The sequence below is a fragment of the Penaeus monodon genome, chromosome 6 (assembly GCF_015228065.2).
Source record: "Penaeus monodon isolate SGIC_2016 chromosome 6, NSTDA_Pmon_1, whole genome shotgun sequence".
Classification (NCBI taxonomy): domain Eukaryota; kingdom Metazoa; phylum Arthropoda; class Malacostraca; order Decapoda; family Penaeidae; genus Penaeus; species Penaeus monodon.
Window position 1 is genome coordinate 1,220,135 of NC_051391.1, and position 22,500 is coordinate 1,242,634.

Here is a 22,500-nt window from a genome sequence, read left to right on the forward strand (position 1 = left end):
TTGTATTTTCATGTTGTGATGATCTTGGAGTGAGTGCATGGTAGAATGCCTTTGTCACCTTTTAGGTAATCATTCTCTCAATTTACAGCTAGAGTGACTATTACTGAATTAATAACTAGTATCTGTTTTCATGTTTGTATTTGTTTGCATATTTTTACATTTATGATGTATTTTTTCTAATTCCTGCAAGGCATATAAAGGTTAATAACACAGGAGAACTTCTGAAACAATTTATATTTCTGACTTATCACAGAAAGGCATACACACATATGTTACCAGTGTCATATATATTTTTATTAGTTTCTATTAAAGAGTAAAAAAATCTGTCTTTATGAATAGCTATACTTATATTCACTCACAGGACCACATTCAGTATCACACAGTTATAGATAACAATAAAAAAAAGAAAAAAGAAAAAAAGTTACAAGAAAAAAGAAAACAATCAGATATAAATATAAAAGCAAAAAACAAACATGATCACAAGAATTTTCAATATCAAAGCACCATTTATTTTTAGATACATTAATGAAAATGGATCGGATTTGCCTCCTTTTAGAAGTAGCATGAAAATGAGAAAATAATTCTGCAATTTCAGATTCATGACTGGTATGTCAATGGTTGCAACTCTAAATTGATATATGTGATTCTCATGAAGCCCTAACTAATGAAACATCAAATAAACATCATATGTAGCTACATATATATATATATATATATATATATATATATATATATATATATATATATATATATATATATATATATATATATATATTATACATATATATATATATACATATATATATATACATAATATATATATATATATCATATATATATATAATATATATATATATATATATATATATATATATATATATATATCACTTTCATATCTCTTCTATATTTTCTTATTTCTTTATGTATTTTCTTAATAATCACAAAGAACCGTGATGTTATCAAAGAAACAAAATGGAGTATCATTTAAACAAAATCTCTTCTCATAACACCCATTTTCACACACAAAAAAAAATAAAAATAAAAAAAAATACACGTCAGATCTCCAGTATGTATAAAACACTAGTTAAGCTAACACATATCAATATCAAAGTGGTTTTAAGTACTGCAAACAATAACAAAACTACATTCTTGATAACACAAGTGACAAACGACATGGCAGTATATTCATTAACGTTATTCAAAATATTCATTTGATCAGTCTAAAATCAACTAATTTCCTTCGAATTATCCCATTATGAAAAATCTACCTGCTTTTTTGAACTCCTTAAACCTACGCAGAGAAAGCAGGTCTTGTGTTTGCATATATATCATATAAATAGGGAATAGAGAGAGAGAGAGAGAGAAGAGAGAGAGAGAGAGAGAGAGAGAGAGAGAGAGAGAGAGAGAGAGAGAGAGAGAGAGAGAGAGAGAGAGAGAGAGAGAGATGTGTGTGGTGTGTGTGTGTGTGTGTGTGTGTGTGTGTGTGTGTGTGTGTGTGTGTGTGTGTGTGTGTGTGTGTGTGTGTGTGTTGTGTGTGTGTGATACATACATACATACACTTACGCGCACGCACATACATACATACACACACACACACACACACACACACACACACACCACACACACACACACAACAAAACAAAACACAAAACAAAAAAAAAAACAACAATAAAATTCATATATATATGATATATATATTATATTATATGATTATATATATAATATTATATATTATTATATATATATATAATAATAATATAATATATATATATACATATATATATATATATATATATATATATATATATATTATATATATATATATATATATATATATATATATATATATATATAATATATATATATATATATATATATATTATATATATTATATATATAATATTTTAAATATATATATATATATATAATATAATATATATATATATATATATATATAGTATTATATATCATATATACATATATACATATATATATATATATATATATATATATATATATATATATATATATATATATATATATATATATGCATGTATGTATGTATGAAATAGACAAAATTAGGGCTCATAAGAAGGCACTACTTTTCCTGTGTTGCCTCACTCCATATTTACCACCTCTCAGCTTTTTTTCTTTTCTTTTTCTATTCATTCTTTATTCTTTGAATTTCATGAGCCACTGTGTACCTCCAGCATTCGAAAGCCCCCCCCCCCCCTCAGCACATACACACACACTTTATCCTAGCTATATACCTTGAGAAAATGCATGCAGGTATATTTTGTCATATATATATATATATATATATATATATATATATATATATATATATATATATATATATATATATATATATATATATATAATATATATATATATATATATATATATAATATATATATATATATATATATATATATATACATATATATATATACATATATATATATACATATATATATATACATACTATGTGTAGTACACATAATATTGTGCATTAGGAGAATTTTCTATATCATTTAATTACTGCATTGTATTTAATTTTTTTTTTTTTTCTATATTCATTTATTCTTTAGTAAAGTAACTAAAAAGAAAACCCTTCCACATTTAACAAACAACATTAATGCATTTCACATTTTGTGCACCTTGTATCACGTCCTATCATTTTCACTTTGATGTTAAGCTTTGCATAAAAGACGCAAGATACTAACACAACATGTTCCATGTTCTGATCCGCTGTGATAAGCTTCAAGGACAAAAATCTTCTTCCTTCCTTGAATTAACAACATTTAACAGGGTCATCTTATTCATCCGGATAGGCAGTTATTATTTTAATGTATTATTTACGAAGACTTCTGGTCCTTATAAAGTCAAATATAATTAGGAAACATAAACAATAAATATATATGTATATATACAGTTTGCATTTTTGCACATGTAATTTCAATACTTCCAAACTAGATTTTTTATGATTCACAACAAAATTACTAGACTTATAATGCTATCTAAATGTGTGAAAAGATCTTCCATACCCTATAACTTTTACATTATCTTCCTTCCACCAGGCATCATTTTAACCAAATCCCTTAGTTATTATTTGTCACAGTAATACAAATGCAGAGAGGGAAAAAATAAGAACTGAACATATATTTTTGCCTTCCACTAAAGTGCACACAAAGAAATTCATACCATTGCTTTATATGTTTCTTATTTTCATTTCTCTCTTTCTTTTTTTTCCCTCTTTCTCTGTCAAAATTCTTATGATACTTTAATCCATTTCTTCATTTCACTTGGCACCTTATTGTCAAGTGTATATGAAAAGGATTTTATGCCCTATAAGAGCACATTTACAAGATTTTACTTAAATGCCACAGAGTATATTTAATTTTACTTTAACATACCAGAGATATCACAGAGCTAAAATCAAATGCTTGTGAGATCGTCATCACTATAAACCTGCACTACCAACTTTCCCTGCTTTTCTAGAGTCTTTTCTTTTCTTCGCCCAAACAGTGGAAGTTCCACCTGTGTTACATTGGGGTTGATGGGGGCCACAACTTCCGCTCGGCCGATAAATCCATCCATTAACAGGTTGCTGTTCCACACCTGTGTTCAAAATGTTCAAATATTGCAATCATAAGAACTTCTGCAACAAACTTGAGATTGTAACAGTTAAATATTCAGAAAAATATTATAATGTAAAAGCTTTGACTGCAGAATTCTGGAAACATTTGCCAGAAAAAAAAAGAAAAGAAAAAAAAATCTTTGTCATTCACACATTTATTCTTATTATTTAAATAATAATGTCTGAACAATCTTTACTAATTATTTGTAACAGCAAATGGACTCACATCAAAAAGTGCAAAATGAGAAATTAATACAAGCTCACCGACTACTTAGAACGAGTAAACATTGACATAGTATAATTCCATCAAACTTTCCTCAGAACTTCTAAACAACAAAGCAACTGAATACTATTTAACACATACCTCAAGCACGATTGGCTGTCCAGGTTTAGTGCGGTAAAAGATGGCCGTTGTGTCCCACTTGGGGTCGGATGTTCCCTTCTCTACCGGCGTCCTCACCACTTCACCCTCGCACTTTATTATGCAATATGCATCTGCCTCTCCTAAATTACATCAGAATGGTTTATGGTAAATGAGGCTTTCTTATATATATATGAATTTTTATAAACAAACTAGTTTTTTCCTTGATGCATTTAAGTATATTTCAGGTATGTTTTTATAATTAATCATCTACATAAACTTGATATATTAAATTCTAAACTATAGAAAAACTAACCTCTTCATAAAATATTTAAAAAAATCAAGTCTATGTAATATTAACATACAGTGCTACTTCTGCATTTACCTTTTAATTATCAGTCATTCTTATATTGCACAATTATCACACATTTAATGTATTAAATCTTATCATTTTGCTAACAACAATCATAAATATATATCTTTATAACCTTACAACTTTATAATTTAGATAAATCTACAAAAACATATACAATAAAAAAAAGACATATCAAATACAATTATCATTGCCTAATACAGTAAAATGATATTTATTATTATCATTCCTAAAATTTTTGCATGCATTTACTACAAGAAGTAAACACAAGAAACTTACTTACGCGATTGACTCCTTAACCAAAGATGAAAGCATGCATTAGTGTTGCATTTTAAAAAGAAACACTTCATATTTTTTAGGAATATTTCACTTTTTTTTTTTTTTCTTAAGAGTGGGTCAAGACATATTGTGTCAGTCATGCAAATTAGCAGATGATTCTAGTTTATATTACAGGTACATGTCACAGTTTGAAAATCCCATACATCAATACTATATTCTAAATTTTGAATATGATAATTTTTGCATACAGTAATGAATACCAGATTTACAATAACTACCCTTTCATAGGTTTTACTTCAACCACTAGAACATATGCACAACAGATAATCTGTAATCATATTAACGTGTAATTTCTCCAGTGCTCTATTGAACATTTGGATCATTCCAGTTTGGACATTACGTATGCTTGCCCAGGAGGTGTTCATACAGTCAGTTAACGCATTTTATAAAGTCTTCTTACAGTGTGCAGAAATAAAACGGAACCCAAAAGTCGCACAAGAAAAAAGGGACCCACTTTGTTTCAAGTCAAACCAAACTATGCCACAGATGGAATATTATAGAAAATACTTGAAAATTTGCAGATCTATTCTTTAATCGAGATTTATTACATTAGGTATAGTACAAACTGATCCCAATACAGTAAAAAATGGCAATATATTAACTGTCAGCTGAGTCTATGAACACCAAGGATGAGCATCTCTACGTGTGTTTGGTGAGCCAAACCTTTTTCCCCTTCATCGTAAATTATGCGTTTGAGCCGTCTCATACGCCTCTTAGGCGCTTGGTTCTTATATAGCATTTCTGTCTGATTTGCCAATTCTTGAAGGCATGCAAAAAAATTAATACATTTTTTAAACATTTAAGAAAAAAGGAAAAAGAAAGAAACGCATCCACATAACTTCCATCAACAGCATGACAAACGGACCTTGAATATCTCATTATTTGTTCTTTAAATACATGTCTCTCTGAAGTCATACAGGCCCAGTAAATAAATATTCAAATCACTGAATTTAATTAATTGACTGGCAAAGTTATTTTGGAGAAATAAAGATACAGGTACCATAAAATTAGACACTCAACACTATCCGGCACTCCACTGGAAATCAAGCCTAAACCAGGAAACAAGATCAGATCTAACTTAAGAAGAAGACGAAGACAAAGAAGAAGAGAGAGAAAAAAAAAAAAAAAAAAAAAAAAAAAAAAAAAAAAAAATCACCGTCTATTAAATATCATTACAAGGAAGAAAAAGTATATATATATATATATATATATATATATATATATATAAAAAACACGGCAAACCACAATTTTTTTTTTCTTATATCTTACCTCCAAATGCTGACTGTTTCTCCAAGTTAAAAGCACCTTTAACAGTGATGGTGGTCACAAGGACTGGCTTTTTGACGCAGGAATACCAGCGGATTCGAGGCTGATCCAGAGTGAGTTCTCTGGAAATATAAGGAATATGTACATAAAACTGTAAAACTGACATTAGCCTCAATACTATTAAAACAACATAATGAGAAGAAGAAGAAGAAGAAGAAGAAGAAGAAGAAGAAGAAGAAGAAGAAGAAGAAGAAGAAGAAGAAGAACAAAAAAAAAAAAAAAAAAAAAAAAAAAAAAAAAAAAGGAGAGAGAGAAAGTGGGGAAAAAAAAAACTTCAGTAGCATACCTTGAATTGGCATCTTTGGATGTGAACATTCTCACAATAAATTCTCCAGTTTCATCAGGCTTAAATGTAGTGGGTATAATAACATAGCGTCCCTGTTTCAGCTGTTCTCGCAGGAATATTGCACGTGTGCGGATGTAGTCTGATGTGGCTATACTCTCATGTATCCTGTGAACACGGTATTTCCTATTTTCCTCGACCTGAAATGTTCAAACCTTATGTTTACACTGAAATAAAAATTCTCTGAAGAAAATGCCTGTCATAAAATCTACAATCCTATATCTGTCATATATGTTATTCAACAAAGTCAGAGTTCTTTATTATCTTATAGTTATTAGTTATAATTATAAGTTCAGAGCTACATGTGCACACAGGATGAGCTTTTCTTGGTTTTGTTCACACCCGATTATTAAAGCTTTCAATCCCTTTAATATAGTTACTTATAATATGTTCTAAGCTTTTTCTATGACACTTTGTAATCAATGTCAAGACATCTCCGACAATAACTGCATTTCATCAATTAAGGTCTGGAATTTGTTACACCACAAGAGCTGAGATCTGGCATGGGGTGACTATCACACCTTCATAATGTGGAATCCAATGACAAGGTTTTGGATACCCTCCTGCTTCCTATCACGTGTGTCTTTCTGCATCAGCTGGAATATAACATCATCACTCTCCTCCCTGATATCAAACCTGAAATGTGTGAAAAAAAACAAAAAAAACATTAGTTTTCATTGTACTGCCAAACATATCCTCCATCTAATATGGCCAGGAACTAAAAACCATTTCAAGTTCCCTGAATGTTTTCAAACAGGAAGCATAAAATACAACAACAGTAAGATTACCTTAGGTTACATGTATATGTAGTATTTAGAAATATTAAGATATATAACTTGCCACCCAGGTTAGAAAATCAACTTACCGATACTGTGGATTACGCAAAAAGGAATCCTTGTGGTTTGGACAGCCTCCTGCCCGGTCCGAGTTGTGGCCTCGAATGCCGATGGTCCATGCATCCACAAAGACAGTTTCATGCCATGTTTTACTAAGACTGAAGACTTTGGTGTTGATAAGGAAACAGATTGACAGGTCGGTGAAGTGTTCCACGAAATCATCAAATGTCATCCTAAAAATGCAAGAAAATTCACAGTAGTGAACATGGGAAAATTGTACCTTTATACACTCAAATATTTTAATACACCTAAATCAACACAAGCAATATCAAAATGTTTTTTTTTACTTTTATGTACAGTCTGCCTTGAAAGTTATAAAACCAATATTCTATAAAACTTAGCATTCTATTTCTTAGTCAAAAAATACTGTACAGGATACAATAGTCTCCTTGAAAATCAGCCACAATTTCACTTACCAAAACTCTCCATCATCTTCAAAAGTCAGTCCTAACTTTTCTCTCTCTGATGCCGAGACTTTTGACCATTCTGGAGATCTGTTGGGTGTTCATCATGCTTTAAAAAATGGCTAGTTTTCCAAGTATGAATCAATCTATATCAGTGTAAATTCCTGTCCTTTATTCAAATTGCTTTTGTTATACAGTATCTTTATTGAGAAATGCACTACATATATAGGACATATTCCAAACATCAACAACATGCAATCTCATTAACTTATAAAAGAAAGAAAGAGAAAAAAAAGGAAAAATGTCACAAAAGATCCAAAACCTGCTGAAAAACCCTAAATGGCATCAAGAACAGGTCTGGTGTTAAAATACACACTCTTCATTAGTTAGCAAGCTGATACAAATACATAAAGAAGAAGGATGGAGTTTCAGGTAGAGCTAAAGAAGTAAACGAAAAGGGAATAACATAACTGATAAATAAAATAAAATTAAACAACTTAGTAGCAGATTAGGGTCCAGAGATTATCTTCTGCTTTTACAAAGGGAATTATGCTCCTTCGCACATAGGGAAAATAACAAAGATCCGCTCAGCCATACTTAGTCTACTCATAAAAACAATTCTCGACGTTGTCCTTCATAAAATTTCTATCAAATGATAATTATCATCATCCTCTTCAGCCAAACATTTCATAAGAAAAGACTTTTGTGTTATCAAAATGTATTCTGATTACCTGGGTTAACACTGCATTTGCACAACCATAAGAAGACATATTTACAAAATAAAAACCTTTAATTATTTGAATAATCAATATTAAGTGTCCTTTCATCTATTTTTTACAACATGAAAAGCTGAATACATATGCCCACATTATGATTTTCATCTGACATGACTTAAATTCTAGCTACACAAACAAATCAATCTGTCAGAGATAGAATAAAGAATTGTATGCTTCCATACAATTAAAAAAATTATTAATGGATTCCCTCCTCAGTGGTGAATTATAGCATGGCAACAGTCCCTTAGATTTGTGTGACTGTAACAATGGCTGTTTTGGGATGGATGGAAAGGAAATATACACTAATTCTGACATCTCGTAGAGGTCCATACGCTAATTTTGCAGTTAAATACCCACATCTTATTGGTGTGCAATTCCAGTATTCAACTCTGTTACTGAGCAAAGCTTATTGAGCAATAAGCAGCAATCAAATCTTATACAAATAAAGTAAAAGAAAAAAAAAAAATAATAATAATAAATATATAAATAAATAAAATGTTACTAAACTTACTGAACTATGTGAGAAGGATAAGTGCAAGCACTTGGTAAAGGGGATTTGTGTATCACATTGACACTAAACAAACACTGATGGCAGTATTTCTTTCTTATCTGATGGATGCAATATACAAATAGGAGTAAATGAAACTCAATTTCAGAGAAAAGAAACGATTCGTAAGAATAAGTAAATTTGTATACCCAACAACAGGGATTACGCTATCAATAAAAATAACATCAAATAAGGGCGCGAGATTCTGTATTCGTAAAAGAAATAAGAAAAGAAATAAAAGATATGGCAGAACTGATAAGAGATATGACATGCTTCCAAACAATAACAAAAATGAAGTGAAAAGAACTCTCGAATGCAAAGCTGAATTCCTGCATCAAAAAGAAAGAAAAAAAGAAAGAAAAAAAAAATACACATAAAAAATGTCATAAAACTGAAATATCCACACAATGAATTAGAAAACAGACTAGACCAAGGCAATTAAAGTGGGGCTGTAATAATGCAAAAAAGCTAAAATAATATCATTTCAAAGACCATTCAGAAAGCTAAAACAGTATCAGGTCTATGGCCAATGAAAAAAACGAAAATAAACACAAATCTAAGGCCATTCCCAAAAAAAAGTACTAACATCAAATAATGAAAAAAAAAAAAAAACAGGACATATCTTCTAAATTTGTATTTTCCTTTCTTAACAAACCTTCTTGCATTTTACCACCCCAGTCGAACACCGCCCAAATCTAAACCTCTTGCCTACGGTGCACGTGTTTAGTGAATGTGGTACACACATTCCTCACACCTACTGTCAAAGAAATTCATTCTACTTTTTTTATGTTCTTTAAAAAAATGAGCAAAAAAAATTAAGAATCACCAAGTTACAGCTGTTTCGTTGTGCAAAACTTTGTGAAACACACACTATAATAAGTATTCACCTGGAGTACATTTTGGTCAGTTCCGAGGTAGTGTACACAAATCCACTCCTTTCTTTACTGTAAAACAATCAATCTTCTTGTGAAAACATGCTCCGCTGCTACAAACAGAGCAAGTTTTAGATACGTTAAATACAACAGCAACGGTGCATGTATAGCTTCAACAAAAGAAAAAGCAGTGAGATATACAGCCTACGTGTTTTTATTAAAATAATTTAAGTCTCGTTTCAAGAATTATGCGGACACAGGATAACCATCATCATGTTTTTAGAGTATTCCCATTTCCATGTGGATGAGAAGGTTGTGAGATGTGTTTGAAAGGGTGATTACAGCTAAGTGTGAGGATAAGGGTGAAGATGAGGGTGCAGTAAACGCGAGAGTGAGTGACAATAATTGTAAAGGTGGAAAGTGAGGGATTTGCTGGTGGGAAATGAGAATGAAAATATGAAAGAGTATGAATATCTTGAAGATATTCTTTCTCATTCTGATCATTTTTCTGAATGTGAGACACAGTGAAAGAGGGAAGGTCAAGAATGAGAGTAAGGAAAAGAATGCAAGACTCTTTAATCCTCTCAGGATGACATATGACAATCATTATTAGTTATGAATATGAACCAAGGCAAAAGACAGTAATTTTTTTTTTTTTTTTTTTATACGTCATAGCTTTCTGAACTGTAGTATCCCCCATCCACTCCCACTCCATGAGCACACATTATGTGGCAATGTTTATTCTCGATATGTAAGGTATATAGGGGAAAAAAATTATCTGATAATTTTCCTAATTTCTTTTACAGAGCTCTCAGTCAAGCTCTGAATTCTCCTGTCCTTTTGGGTTGAACTAAAGGAGGAAAATATAGGCCATGAGGCTGAAGATGAAAGTGGACACGTGTGCTTTTGCATTTTCTTCTAGTGCTTGTGCAAAGTTGAAGTGGACGGAGCAAAAATGAAGATGGAGAAGGTACATCTTAAGTCAAGGAAGAAATTCGGAATAAGCTGTCCCATGCTGAGGCTTTAAGTGAGGTTGAAAAATGTACTTGCAGTAAAAATGACCCAAGTAATTTATACAACAAAATACCTGTACTAAAAAATTCCTAGATTTAAAATCAATAATTCAATTTCTTAAATTCATTAGCTTTATGTTCCATCCCTAATGGTATGGGATAACGCATCTGCTTCATTGCAATAATTCTTTTATGCTTTTCCATTTTTGTCTCTGAAAGCCCCATTTGCTTTTAAAAACTTACGAGTTTGGTAATATTTGTGACAACTGTGTGCTTTAAATGACATGGATTTTAACCCCTTACAGAATAAAATATACTGCCTGGTCCTCCCTTTCCAATATCTTTAGCACTTCTTCATTATCCTCAGCATATTTTCATGACTAGCAAACAGACATATTTCCTCTCTTCACCTACATCTGTAGAATTAATTATGGTATTCAATTACCTATTTGTATAAGTATGCTATTTGTCTCCTATAACATATGATGTATATATAATTTTGAGTTCTGTAAAATGGTAATAAGAAAAAAAAAAAAACTTGGTCCATCATATGAGATATGATTATGTCTATCCAAGACTATGACAGTCCTATTACAGCATTCAGGTTTCTGCACTGCTAAAAAAACTGACCTCACTGAACACTTCCTAACATGAAATTTGGTTCAGAGATCCACAAACCGACTCCAGTAAGCCTTGACTAATGCTTCTTTTTCAACTATTCATTCAGATGAAACAAAATGAATAACACTCAATATGCCACTATCCCCCAATGTATGTCAAATACGCAAACAGTTTTACAATGTAACTTTGTGCAAGTACTGAACACTACAAAGCCTTGGTAAAATACCGGTTATCATATCAAGCACAGGTACCTTGTGACCAATATACTAATACTGTTTCAAAACAGCATTCTGGAACAGAAAAAAAAATTGCCTCAAGAAGAAAAGAAAGGAAAAAAAAAAAATTAATACTTTGCAAAAAGCAGATAAAATAATAATCTACATCTGTGCTTATCATTTTGTTTCTAAATGGTACACATTACCTTTCTGTCCTGAAATAACTGCAGCCGAGCATGGAAATAAGACCAGACCAGATACATACATTTTGGGTATAAGGACAAAGAGATAAGATATAGATGGAGTCGCAGCCCTGGAAAGGAGGAGGGCTTGCATGCATTTTCAAGCCATAAATGAGTCCTCCTTTTGGACACAATCACCAAATAAAATGTTTTTAAGTTAAAGTAGCACACAAAATGTCCTTTTATGAAAAGGATTAGGGGAATTAATGAAAAAAAAATAAAAATTAACACCGATCAAATGTTACCAATGCATATAGATGGATGTATTTTTTTGTATGAACGTGAAAAGTAATTCTGCAACAAAACTTGTGTGCTACACCAACTACAGACAAGATTATAAAATTCCTTCCGCAGAAGATAAGACAATTCAAGAATCATTGCATGATGCTCAAGATTTTACAGTTCTCAACCTCTATATATAAGAAAGTAGTCAATCAACTGCCAAGAAAACATTGCAACATACACAGCCTTCAAGCAACATTCAGTACAATTCTAACACAAAAAGCAAGTAAATATATATAATGACAAAAATGTAATCTAAATATGTATATGGAAATGTACTTTTGTGTGTGTGTGTGTGTGTGTGTGTGTGTGTGTGTGTGTGTGTGTGTGTGTGTGTGTGTGTGTGTGTGTGTGTGTGTGTGTGTGTGTGTGTGTGTGTGTGTGTGTGTGTGTGTGTGTGTTTTTGTGTGTGTGTGTGTACAGGTGTGTGGGCATGTGTTTATGTGTGTATGTAATATCACAATATTTAAAAGGAACAAGAGCTACAGCAGAAATAAAAAAATGGTATTACAATAAATGATCTATTCATCAGAGAGAATAAAATATTAACACAACTTCTCCACTAATTTCATAAAATGGAAGATGCTCTTTCAGTAAATTTACATACCAAATATCATCACTAAGCTACAACTACTAATGAATTCAATTTTTAATCAATCTTTTATAGACCTAAGCCTTTTAAGATCTTTACAAAAGATAAAGCTAACAAAAAATCACATTAAGAACATGAACAAAACTCTCAATCAAAAGCTGAAAATATGCATGTTTCCCACAAAAACTATTTCTATATAGATTTAATCCAAAGCCAGAACATAAAATCTGTGCAGCGGCTTGCTTCCTCACAGTAAAAAAAATGAACAAGTCTCTTCCATAATCCCAAATGCAATACCTTACTTGCATTCAGCAGTAAACAAGATTCTTAAAATGACAACAAAAAAACAGTAAAACGGACTTGTTAAATATCTATGCACGGGAAATAGCTAAGAAAAGGGAGAAGGTGCAGCGTTAACTTACCCATCGCTAAATGCTCCGTTCCACTCGCGCTCACCCCATGGGTTTTTGAGGCGGACCATGCGGATCTTCTGTGCTCCCCTGCCATGTGAAAAGGACATTAGGGTATGCAATAAAGGTGTCCGGTAGGGAGACAATTAGGATAAAAGTACAATCAAATCCATATATGTGATATTTGGCATCAAGGACATTATATTGTCATTCATTAAAATAATAGAAAATATCTTTCAAGAGATAATACTCATACACACACTTGACAAAAAAGTGTTTTGACATTCTTTTTTCTTTAACAGTTGTGTGCATTTCTACTACTCAGAAAAATACAGCAAATAATTCTATACTTTCAATAATCTATGCATATCATGAGACATTCCCCATCAATACTTGTTTAACCATTCTTGGTGCAAATAATATTTAATTTTTATTGCTGTTTTAAGATATATACATTAGTATTGGCATGCTGCACTCTACAACAATTACTTCAAAATGTTGCAATACTCTACAAAACATCTCAAACCCTAAACTCCAATAAAATCATTAGCTCATTCATGCAATTATACCTTACTCGTCCATTCACGGATTACTAGATTACAGCAGCATATTTCCAATCAAACATTTATATACAATTCATATATATATATATATATATATATATATATATATATATATATATATATATATATATATATATATATATATATATATATATATATATATATATATATGAACTTTGCCTCGATTGCCTATTTAGCCACTGGGTGGCCAAGCCAGCCCAAGTCAGTGCTGGTCCCAAGCCCGGATAAATCGAGAGAATGGTTACCTAAAATGTAACACCGGCACTCTCCCTGGGAAGGAACTGGAGACCCTACCACGCACTCACCCCAATGAAAACTACAATTAAGTATCATGCTGTGACCATGGTGGCTCAAACATGAACCTACCGTAAAAAAAAAAAAATACACATATATATATATATATATATATATATATATATATATATATATATATATATATATATATATATATATATATAATATAATATATATATAATATATATACCATATATATATATACACATATTATATATATATAACTATATATATAATATATATATATATTATATATATATATAGTATATATATATAATATATATATATATATATATATAATATATATATATATATATTATAATATTAGATTATAGATAATAGATATAGATAATAGATAGATTAGTTTAGATATAGATATAGATATAGATATAGATAGATAGATATAGATATAATTTTTTTTTTCCCTAATAACAACAGCACAAATTTATGATCCCGTTCTTAATGAAAATATTTTGACATAATAACCTTTACTTTAATACTTTACCTCCCTATCCATATTTTTTATTTGACTATATAGTTTTCTGCATTTCTATGACTGTGCTTTCAAGATACTAAAATTTGGTTTAACTCATCCATTGCTATTTCCAAATCTGTGCTTGCAATTATACCTGATTTTCTAAATATTAGTGTACTGGTGGCCTGAATTTATGCACATCATGAGTGTAACAGACATTATAAATACAATTAAAGTAAAATTATTATTCATTATAATCATAACAACAATGAGGTTATGTTCACAAGTAAATCTATAGTGACAAAGACATAAACTTCAGTGGATATGAAACACAGCCACAATAATAATAATAATAATAATAATAATAATAATAATAATAATAATAATAATAATAATAATAATAATAAAGAAAGAAATGTATTCCAAGAAAAAACTTATTCTTTCAACATAACTTAACAAATCTATTACTTCACGCTTCTTGGCTGTGTTTCATTTCATTTTCTATCCATTACTGTGTTCGTGTACTGTTGTTCAGTGGGTATATGTACAGATAGTAGTTTACTTTTTACCTCTTAATGTATGGCCATCCATCTGGCACATATACTAGGTTAATATCAACAGGCACATGACTGGGAAAAAGAAGCCAGTTAAAAGAATAACACTCGACCATGACTAAAGCGTTGTTACTATTTAGATTAAAATATTTTTCCTTCAGCATATCAATCAAATACTGTTATCACTGATACCCCATGCAGGAAAATTGACTCTTTCAGTCACAAAAAGGACAATATTTAAAATTTGAATATCATATATACTGCCAAAAAACGATTATAACAATAATAATAATAATAATAATAATAATAATAATAATAATAATAATAATAATAATAATGCTACAAATAAAATAATAAATAAATCAATAAAAAAAAAAAAAATTCTTATAGCCCGTATCCCAAAATAAAAGAATGGAAAAAATAGGACCTCAAAAAAAAAAAAAAAGTGCTCGAATAAGCCATACTTGAATATCGAGAAAAGTCCCGTGTCACCGATGTTGATTTTCCGAACTGCTGTGATGCCATAGGCGTGGCCTTTCACCAAGCCCACGTTTGTCCTCATCTCGGTTTCCTCGTGGGAGTGGGGCTGAAAGAATACAAAGAAAAGAGTGAATTTACAGGGTTTTGGCAAAAGACATAACCTTGTGTACTTTTTCTCTTCCTGAACGTGTTTTCTTTTTTTCTTTCCTTCTATAATAACCAAGTATTAGGGGGGAAAATCTGCCGATCTCAAAATTAACTGAATATTACACAGGAACCACGAAAAAAAATATATACATATCAAAGGCATTTTCTTTTACAAAATACTTTTTGAAGAAAACTATATAAATGTATATGAACAAATGTCCTGTAATGCATGCCTGTACATGTGTATTTGCATGTGGATGTGCATCTGTATCTGTCAGAATATATCTTTAAATGTAAATGTTTGCATATATGGGTGTACATGTATACGTATATACATATACATATGCATATGCATATGCATATGTATGTATGTATGTATGTATGTATGTATGTATGTATGTATGTATGTATGTATGTATGTATGTATGTATGTATGTATGTATGTATGTATGTATGTATGTATGTATATATATATATATATATATATATATATATATATATATATATATATATAACATACATACATACATACATATATATATATATATATATATATATTATATTATATATATATATATTATATATATATGTATATATATATGTATATATATATATATATATATATATCTCATTATTATTTATCATATATTATATATCTAATATATATATCATCTCTATATATATATATATATATACTATCTTATATATTATATATTCTATATTATATCATTATACTATTATATATATATATACTTATCTATATATATATCTATATATCTATATATATATATATATATTCTATTATGAAGTATTCATTCAAATGTAGAAAAGGTATGAATGAGAATGAATATCTTCACAATAGAAGAGATGTATTTATTAAATACATCTCTTGTATTGTGAAGATATTCATTCTCATTCATACCTTTTCTACACATATATATATATATATATATATGTGTGTGTGTGTGTGTGTGTGTGTGTGTGTGTGTGTGTGTGTGTGTGTGTGTGTGTGTGTGTGTGTGTGTGTGTGTGTGTGTGTGTGTGTATGCATGTATATGTATATGTATATGTATGTATATATGTATGTATGTATGTATGTATGTATGTATGTATGTATGTATATATGTATGTATGTATGTATTATATATATATGTTTGCCTTATTATATATATATATATATATATATATATATATATATATATATATATATATATATATATATATATATATAATATGAATATGTATATGTACATGCATATACATATGTACAAGTTCATGTATATATTAACATTTACATTTACACTTATTTTTGTGTTTATGTTTGCCTTAATGGATATGAATATGGATATGGATGCGAACAGGTGTTCCTGTTATCCTATGCCTGTAGGATAAGCCTGTATATCCAAAAATGTACAGGTGGTATAGTGCATATATGAATATTCTTTATCATAATGACTGGATGCATTTTCTTCACCTAATTTCATGTAAACAAATCCCACCTGACTTTGCTCACTACAAGAAATTACTATCAAACAATACCCCTTCTTAAACAGATGTAATCATCTTTCATGATTTAAAAAAGGTTAATGGCTTACAATTCAAATAACAGAGAGTCGTATGAACTCATTTCTTTTAATAACAAAAATACAAAGGCTAACTACAATAAATATTCTAACAGCATAATCAGTGCCTACGTTCAGTAAATGAGTTCTAGGTAATGGCCTTGTTGTTCCAATAAGCATTTTCTAGTTAAAAGCAGAAACACTACTGACACACCAATAAAAAATAATTCAGATTGAGAGAGAGAGAGGGAGAGGGGTAGAGAGAGAGAGAGAGAGAGAGAGAGAGAGAGAGAGAGAGCAGAGAGAAGAGGAGAGAGACAGAGAGAGAGGAGACAGAGAGAGAGAGACAGAGAGAGAAGAAGAAGAGAGAGAGAGAGAGAGAGAGAGAGAGAAGAGAAGAGAGAGAGAGAGGAGAGAGAGAGAGAGAGACAGAGAGACAGAGAGAGAGAAAGAGAGAGAAAGAGAAGAGAGAGAGAGAGAGAAGAGAGACAGAGACAGAGACAGAGAGAGAGAGAGAGAGAGAGAGAGAGAGAGAGAGAGAGAGAGAGAGAGAGAGAGAGAGAGAGAGAGAGAGAGAGTTAAAAAGACACAAAAACTGAATCTATATAAAATAATGAATACCAAAACTTTCCTTTCCTCTATATATTCTAACTCTGATGCACTGAGAGAGAGAAAATAAAAAAAAAAATATATGCAATAGCAATAATCAAACAGGGACGCAGTTCTAAAGCTGATTTTCAAAATGGAAAAATAAAGCTAAAAAATCTCTAAGTAGTCCACAGTTCAATTCCAAATGGCATAAATACATATTAATAACAACTGAACTACTTCAACTTAGGATATATTTCTCTCAAATCACAGTACGGATGATGATAACACCAACACTACTACATTTCTAAACTATTAGTTACCTGTAGCTAAGGGTTACATAAAAAACTTACATAAAACAGGAATGAATTTAAGAGTAAATGGTATGCTTTAAATAAAATACAAAATAAAAAAAACATGGAGACTGAGCCAAATCATGAAACCTTTCACTCAGCTCAGAGTTAACTAAACGAAGTCCTTTATCGAGATCATCTAGAATTCTATGCAGTGCTAGAGTGCCAATAAGAAAAAAAAGCATCAGCAATGCACGGTGGTAAAAAAAAATGTGACATTAGAAAAAAAAATTAAGTTTATTAAATACACCTGGTAGATAATATCACTGGCTATTAATAGATTATAAATCTATCTTTGTCTGCTCTGTCAAAAGCATCTTTAGGATAACTGTCAATTTGAAACTGCATTTGGGATATTAGTATTATATATATATTTTTTTTCAATATACTATATGTGCATTAATCAAATCAATCAAATCTTGAATTAGAAAAAAAAAGTAATCTAATTCCTTTTTTTATTAAACGTGTATTTCACACATAAATATTCCAAAACATAGCTCTCAAATTCCAGACATGATAAAAAAAAAAAAAAAAGAACCACAATTTGAACTTGACAGTTTCAACTCCATCCCAAAGATCTTAATGACCGCAGCACCTAATCAACCTATGTGCGTCTACTTCACACGGCACACGGTGAATCACGTTCAACACATGCAGCTTACCCCTGTGAAGTTCTCTCCAGTCTAAGAAAGCCGGGAAGCCCAGAATGTAGAATGAATAAATACGGCTGAGACTCTCTGCTATGTGATAAGGATTAAATGTCTCGTTCTCTTTTTGTCATTTTCCACGGAATTATTTGAGAAATGAGAATATTAATTCCAAGTAATTATGAGCAAGTCCTTTGTCACATAACATTTCTGAGGGTTAGTTCACATATGGATTTATATATATATATATATATATATATATATATATATATATATATATATATATATATATATATATATATATATATATATATAAAAGAAAGAAAGAAAGAAAGAAAAAAAAGATATACCATCTGAAGCTGGGAGCATACCATTATTATACTGAAAAGCAAACCATATGTTTAGACCACTAAATCATATTTACAATTTTTCTTATATTGCATTAATTTTATTAAGTGTATTAACCACTAAGAATGGAAAATGTATTCAATACACATTGGCTCAATATACATCTTTCACTTCTGTGTTTAAAAAACAAATTTTCTTCATAATTTTCTGAACCTACTTTGAATCAAAATAATTGTCTATCATTTGTGAAATAATCCTAAATATTTATAAACTGAGTATATCTTTTCCAACATCTATTTCCTGTGAAGGATAAATCCACAAATGCCTCAAAGGTGACTAAGTATACTTAAAGAATACATATTCCCATTGTCAATCAGTAAATACAGGTGCTACCGTTCAAGTGACCTGATTTTAATAACTAACCTAAAGGAGTAAAAATCCCAACAACAAATATTACCGCATGCTGGACTTTGCAGAAATCACGACCATTAATTTCTGTAAAAGCAGTGGCTACCTTACTTTCAAGCTTTATATATTCATATATATTTTATCTCTACCTGTCTGCCCACCAATTATTAAATAATTTTCCACATGCAAATATTTAACTTAACATTATTACCAGAATGTACCCTTTTATCTATGTACAACGGAGTAATTTGAATTAATGTGTATGAAATGTGTATGAAACTATCACAAACAAGGAAGGGATTTAAATTTCCAAAAAGCAGCATTTACACATTAGATCAAGGACTCCACAATTTTTTTTCTTAATAAATTTCTCTGACATGATGTAATTTTATACTGGACGCATTCTAAAAACTCGTCAATGCAATGAGTCTGTGCCTTCCCTCCTTACGATATGCTGTTCATGCTTTCCTGTACTGTGTCAGAATTGTGAAAGTGTGTGTATATATAATGTAAGGTTACCTTCTTCGCTTTACCAATCTCTGGAGAAAAGATTGTGATCTTGTTTCTAGGCTGTCAAAGACAAATAAAATTCGTGGACTTTGTTATGATCCTTTTTCAGAGTTGTATATCCTTATCCAAAATATATATACAATATCACAGTCAAAATTTTTCAAACAGATAATGACAACAGAACTATTAAATATTTCTCAAAAAAAATAATAATAATAAATAAATAAATAAATACATAAATAAAATAAATAAATAATCCATAGTCAAAGGCTACGTCTATTATTGTACATCTTAAAATCACCTTTCCACAGCATTCAGAGAAAAAAACAGCCAAAAAAATCACACAAGTTACCCCTCGACCAGACGCGTTACCTCACATTAAACATGTCACCATCATGTTCCTTCTTCCTCCTTCCAAAGCGTCGTCTTCAAATCCAAAATTCGCTGAGATTTGTAAAGACGGTCGATATACTACATCAAAACTATATATATATATACAACTTGAGCTAATCATGCTTATAAAAATTATGATAATCATAATAGTAATTATATTGACACTACTGATATAATCATAATGTTTAAAGTAGTAATAATAATGATGATGATAATAATAATAACAATAATAATAATAATATTAATAATAATAACAATAACAATAACAATAACAATAACAATAATAATAATAATAATAATAATAAATAATTAATAATAATAATAATAATAATAAATAAAATAATAATAATAATAATAATAATAATAATAATAATAATAATAATAATAATAAGTAATAATAAAATAATAATAATAAATAATAATAATATATGATAATAACAACAATAACAATAAATAATAATAATAATAATAATAATAATAATAATAATAATAATAATAAAGCAAAAATAATAAAAAATAGTAACGACAATTCTCCAAAGCCAAAAAATACAGCTGCTAATAACACTGCACCTACAATAAAAAGCTAAATATGCACTTCAAAAACATCAAATAAAAAAAGCAGCCTTTGAAACTATAAGCCTTAACAGCATGATGTTGGTCAGGGAAACATCATTTATGTGCGACTCATCATTTTTAAAAATTGACAAGAACAGGACAGATAACGCTAGGACAAATACGAATGGTTGCTCACAAGGAAAAAATTCCTAATAATATCTAAAAGGCGACGGCAACAACAGCAAAAATGTACAGGCAATAATCTCCGAGTTACTCATAATACTGCCAAACGAAATCTAAAACCAACATGTCAACATCATTAAACTAAACAGCGCCAGTCACTTTGACAAAACTTACAGTTATAGCACAGCACATGAGGGCGTGTTCATTCATTTCCTTCACCATCATCTTGAAGAGTTGCTTGCGCTTCTCGAAGTCATCCGTATACCCGCCTACAGTCAGGTCCAGATGCGCAGACACGCCAGAGGTTAGGTCTACGAGGGCATCACTCAGGTTGCCACCCTGTGTTAAATTTCTTTTTTTTTTTACTTTATAATAACTAGCTTGTCTCTAAATAAGCTCATACACCTGGTGATGATTATAATACTGAAAACTACATATTCCCAAATCCTACAATAAAAAAAAATCTAGATGAATTTTTAGAAAAGTAATGAGAAAAAAGACAATGAACTGATCTCACAGCAGAACAACCCAATACCCCAATCCAATGTAATCAAAAAGCTAACATAACCAACAGATATAATCACCTCAAGGGCTTCATAGGAACCATGGAGCTTAGCATATGCCTTCTCGAGCAGGGCACACCAGAATTCCTTCTTCTCCCTTGAGTGAACAAAGACCAGTTCCCCCTCAATGGTCGGAAGGAGGTCATCGATAATCACATCCAGCCACTCGCCAAATCTCCAGAAGCGGAAGTGGAAGATGCCGGGGTGGAGATCGCCGTACTCTTGGTCCTTGTAGTCTGGGATCACCTGGAGGTTTCAAAAAGGTGTTTACACAAATGGACAATACTAATATTCTTAGGGAGGCCAAAAGACCAACAGAATATTAAAGAATACTATCCTTTTATGCTAAAGCTTTGTTGTTGTTTTTTTTCCATATGCTCAAGAAAGATAAAATAGGAAATAATATTCAGATAGGTCTAATAGCCAGTGGTACCTAAAAAATTCCATCTCTTACCTAGCCCTAAGTCTAAGTATCTATAAATTTGTCTCCTCTGTCAATCTCAGACTTATCCATCATTGAGATTTTCCTTTCACCAACTTTCTTTCCTTCTCTATAGCAATTTTTTTTCCCCTCAGAAATACACAAACACGCCCAACCCTTCCC

The 22,500-nt window shown here is 30.3% G+C and overlaps 1 protein-coding gene across 5 annotated transcripts in view; it reads right to left on the reverse strand.

Moving 5' to 3' along the window:
- Nucleotides 1-2,918: 2,918 nt before the first annotated feature.
- Nucleotides 2,919-22,500, reverse strand: part of LOC119574126 (calpain-5-like) — a 63,587-nt gene continuing 44,005 nt past the window's right edge. For 3 of the 5 annotated variants that reach the window (XM_037921199.1, XM_037921200.1, XM_037921201.1), the window contains exons 5-16: nucleotides 21,918-22,142; nucleotides 21,508-21,672; nucleotides 15,624-15,745; nucleotides 13,265-13,342; nucleotides 9,893-9,949; nucleotides 7,695-7,772; nucleotides 7,248-7,451; nucleotides 6,904-7,018; nucleotides 6,326-6,522; nucleotides 5,983-6,101; nucleotides 4,005-4,144; nucleotides 2,919-3,621 (exon numbers count right to left, since the gene is read on the reverse strand). In XM_037921199.1, coding sequence (XP_037777127.1) covers nucleotides 3,439-3,621; nucleotides 4,005-4,144; nucleotides 5,983-6,101; nucleotides 6,326-6,522; nucleotides 6,904-7,018; nucleotides 7,248-7,451; nucleotides 7,695-7,772; nucleotides 9,893-9,949; nucleotides 13,265-13,342; nucleotides 15,624-15,745; nucleotides 21,508-21,672; nucleotides 21,918-22,142 — 1,683 coding nt within the window. In that variant the 3' untranslated portion in view covers nucleotides 2,919-3,438. The remainder of the gene's footprint in view (nucleotides 3,622-4,004; nucleotides 4,145-5,982; nucleotides 6,102-6,325; nucleotides 6,523-6,903; nucleotides 7,019-7,247; nucleotides 7,452-7,694; nucleotides 7,773-9,892; nucleotides 9,950-13,264; nucleotides 13,343-15,623; nucleotides 15,746-21,507; nucleotides 21,673-21,917; nucleotides 22,143-22,500) is intronic. The other 2 variants (XM_037921202.1, XM_037921203.1) reach the window with 1 other exon arrangement.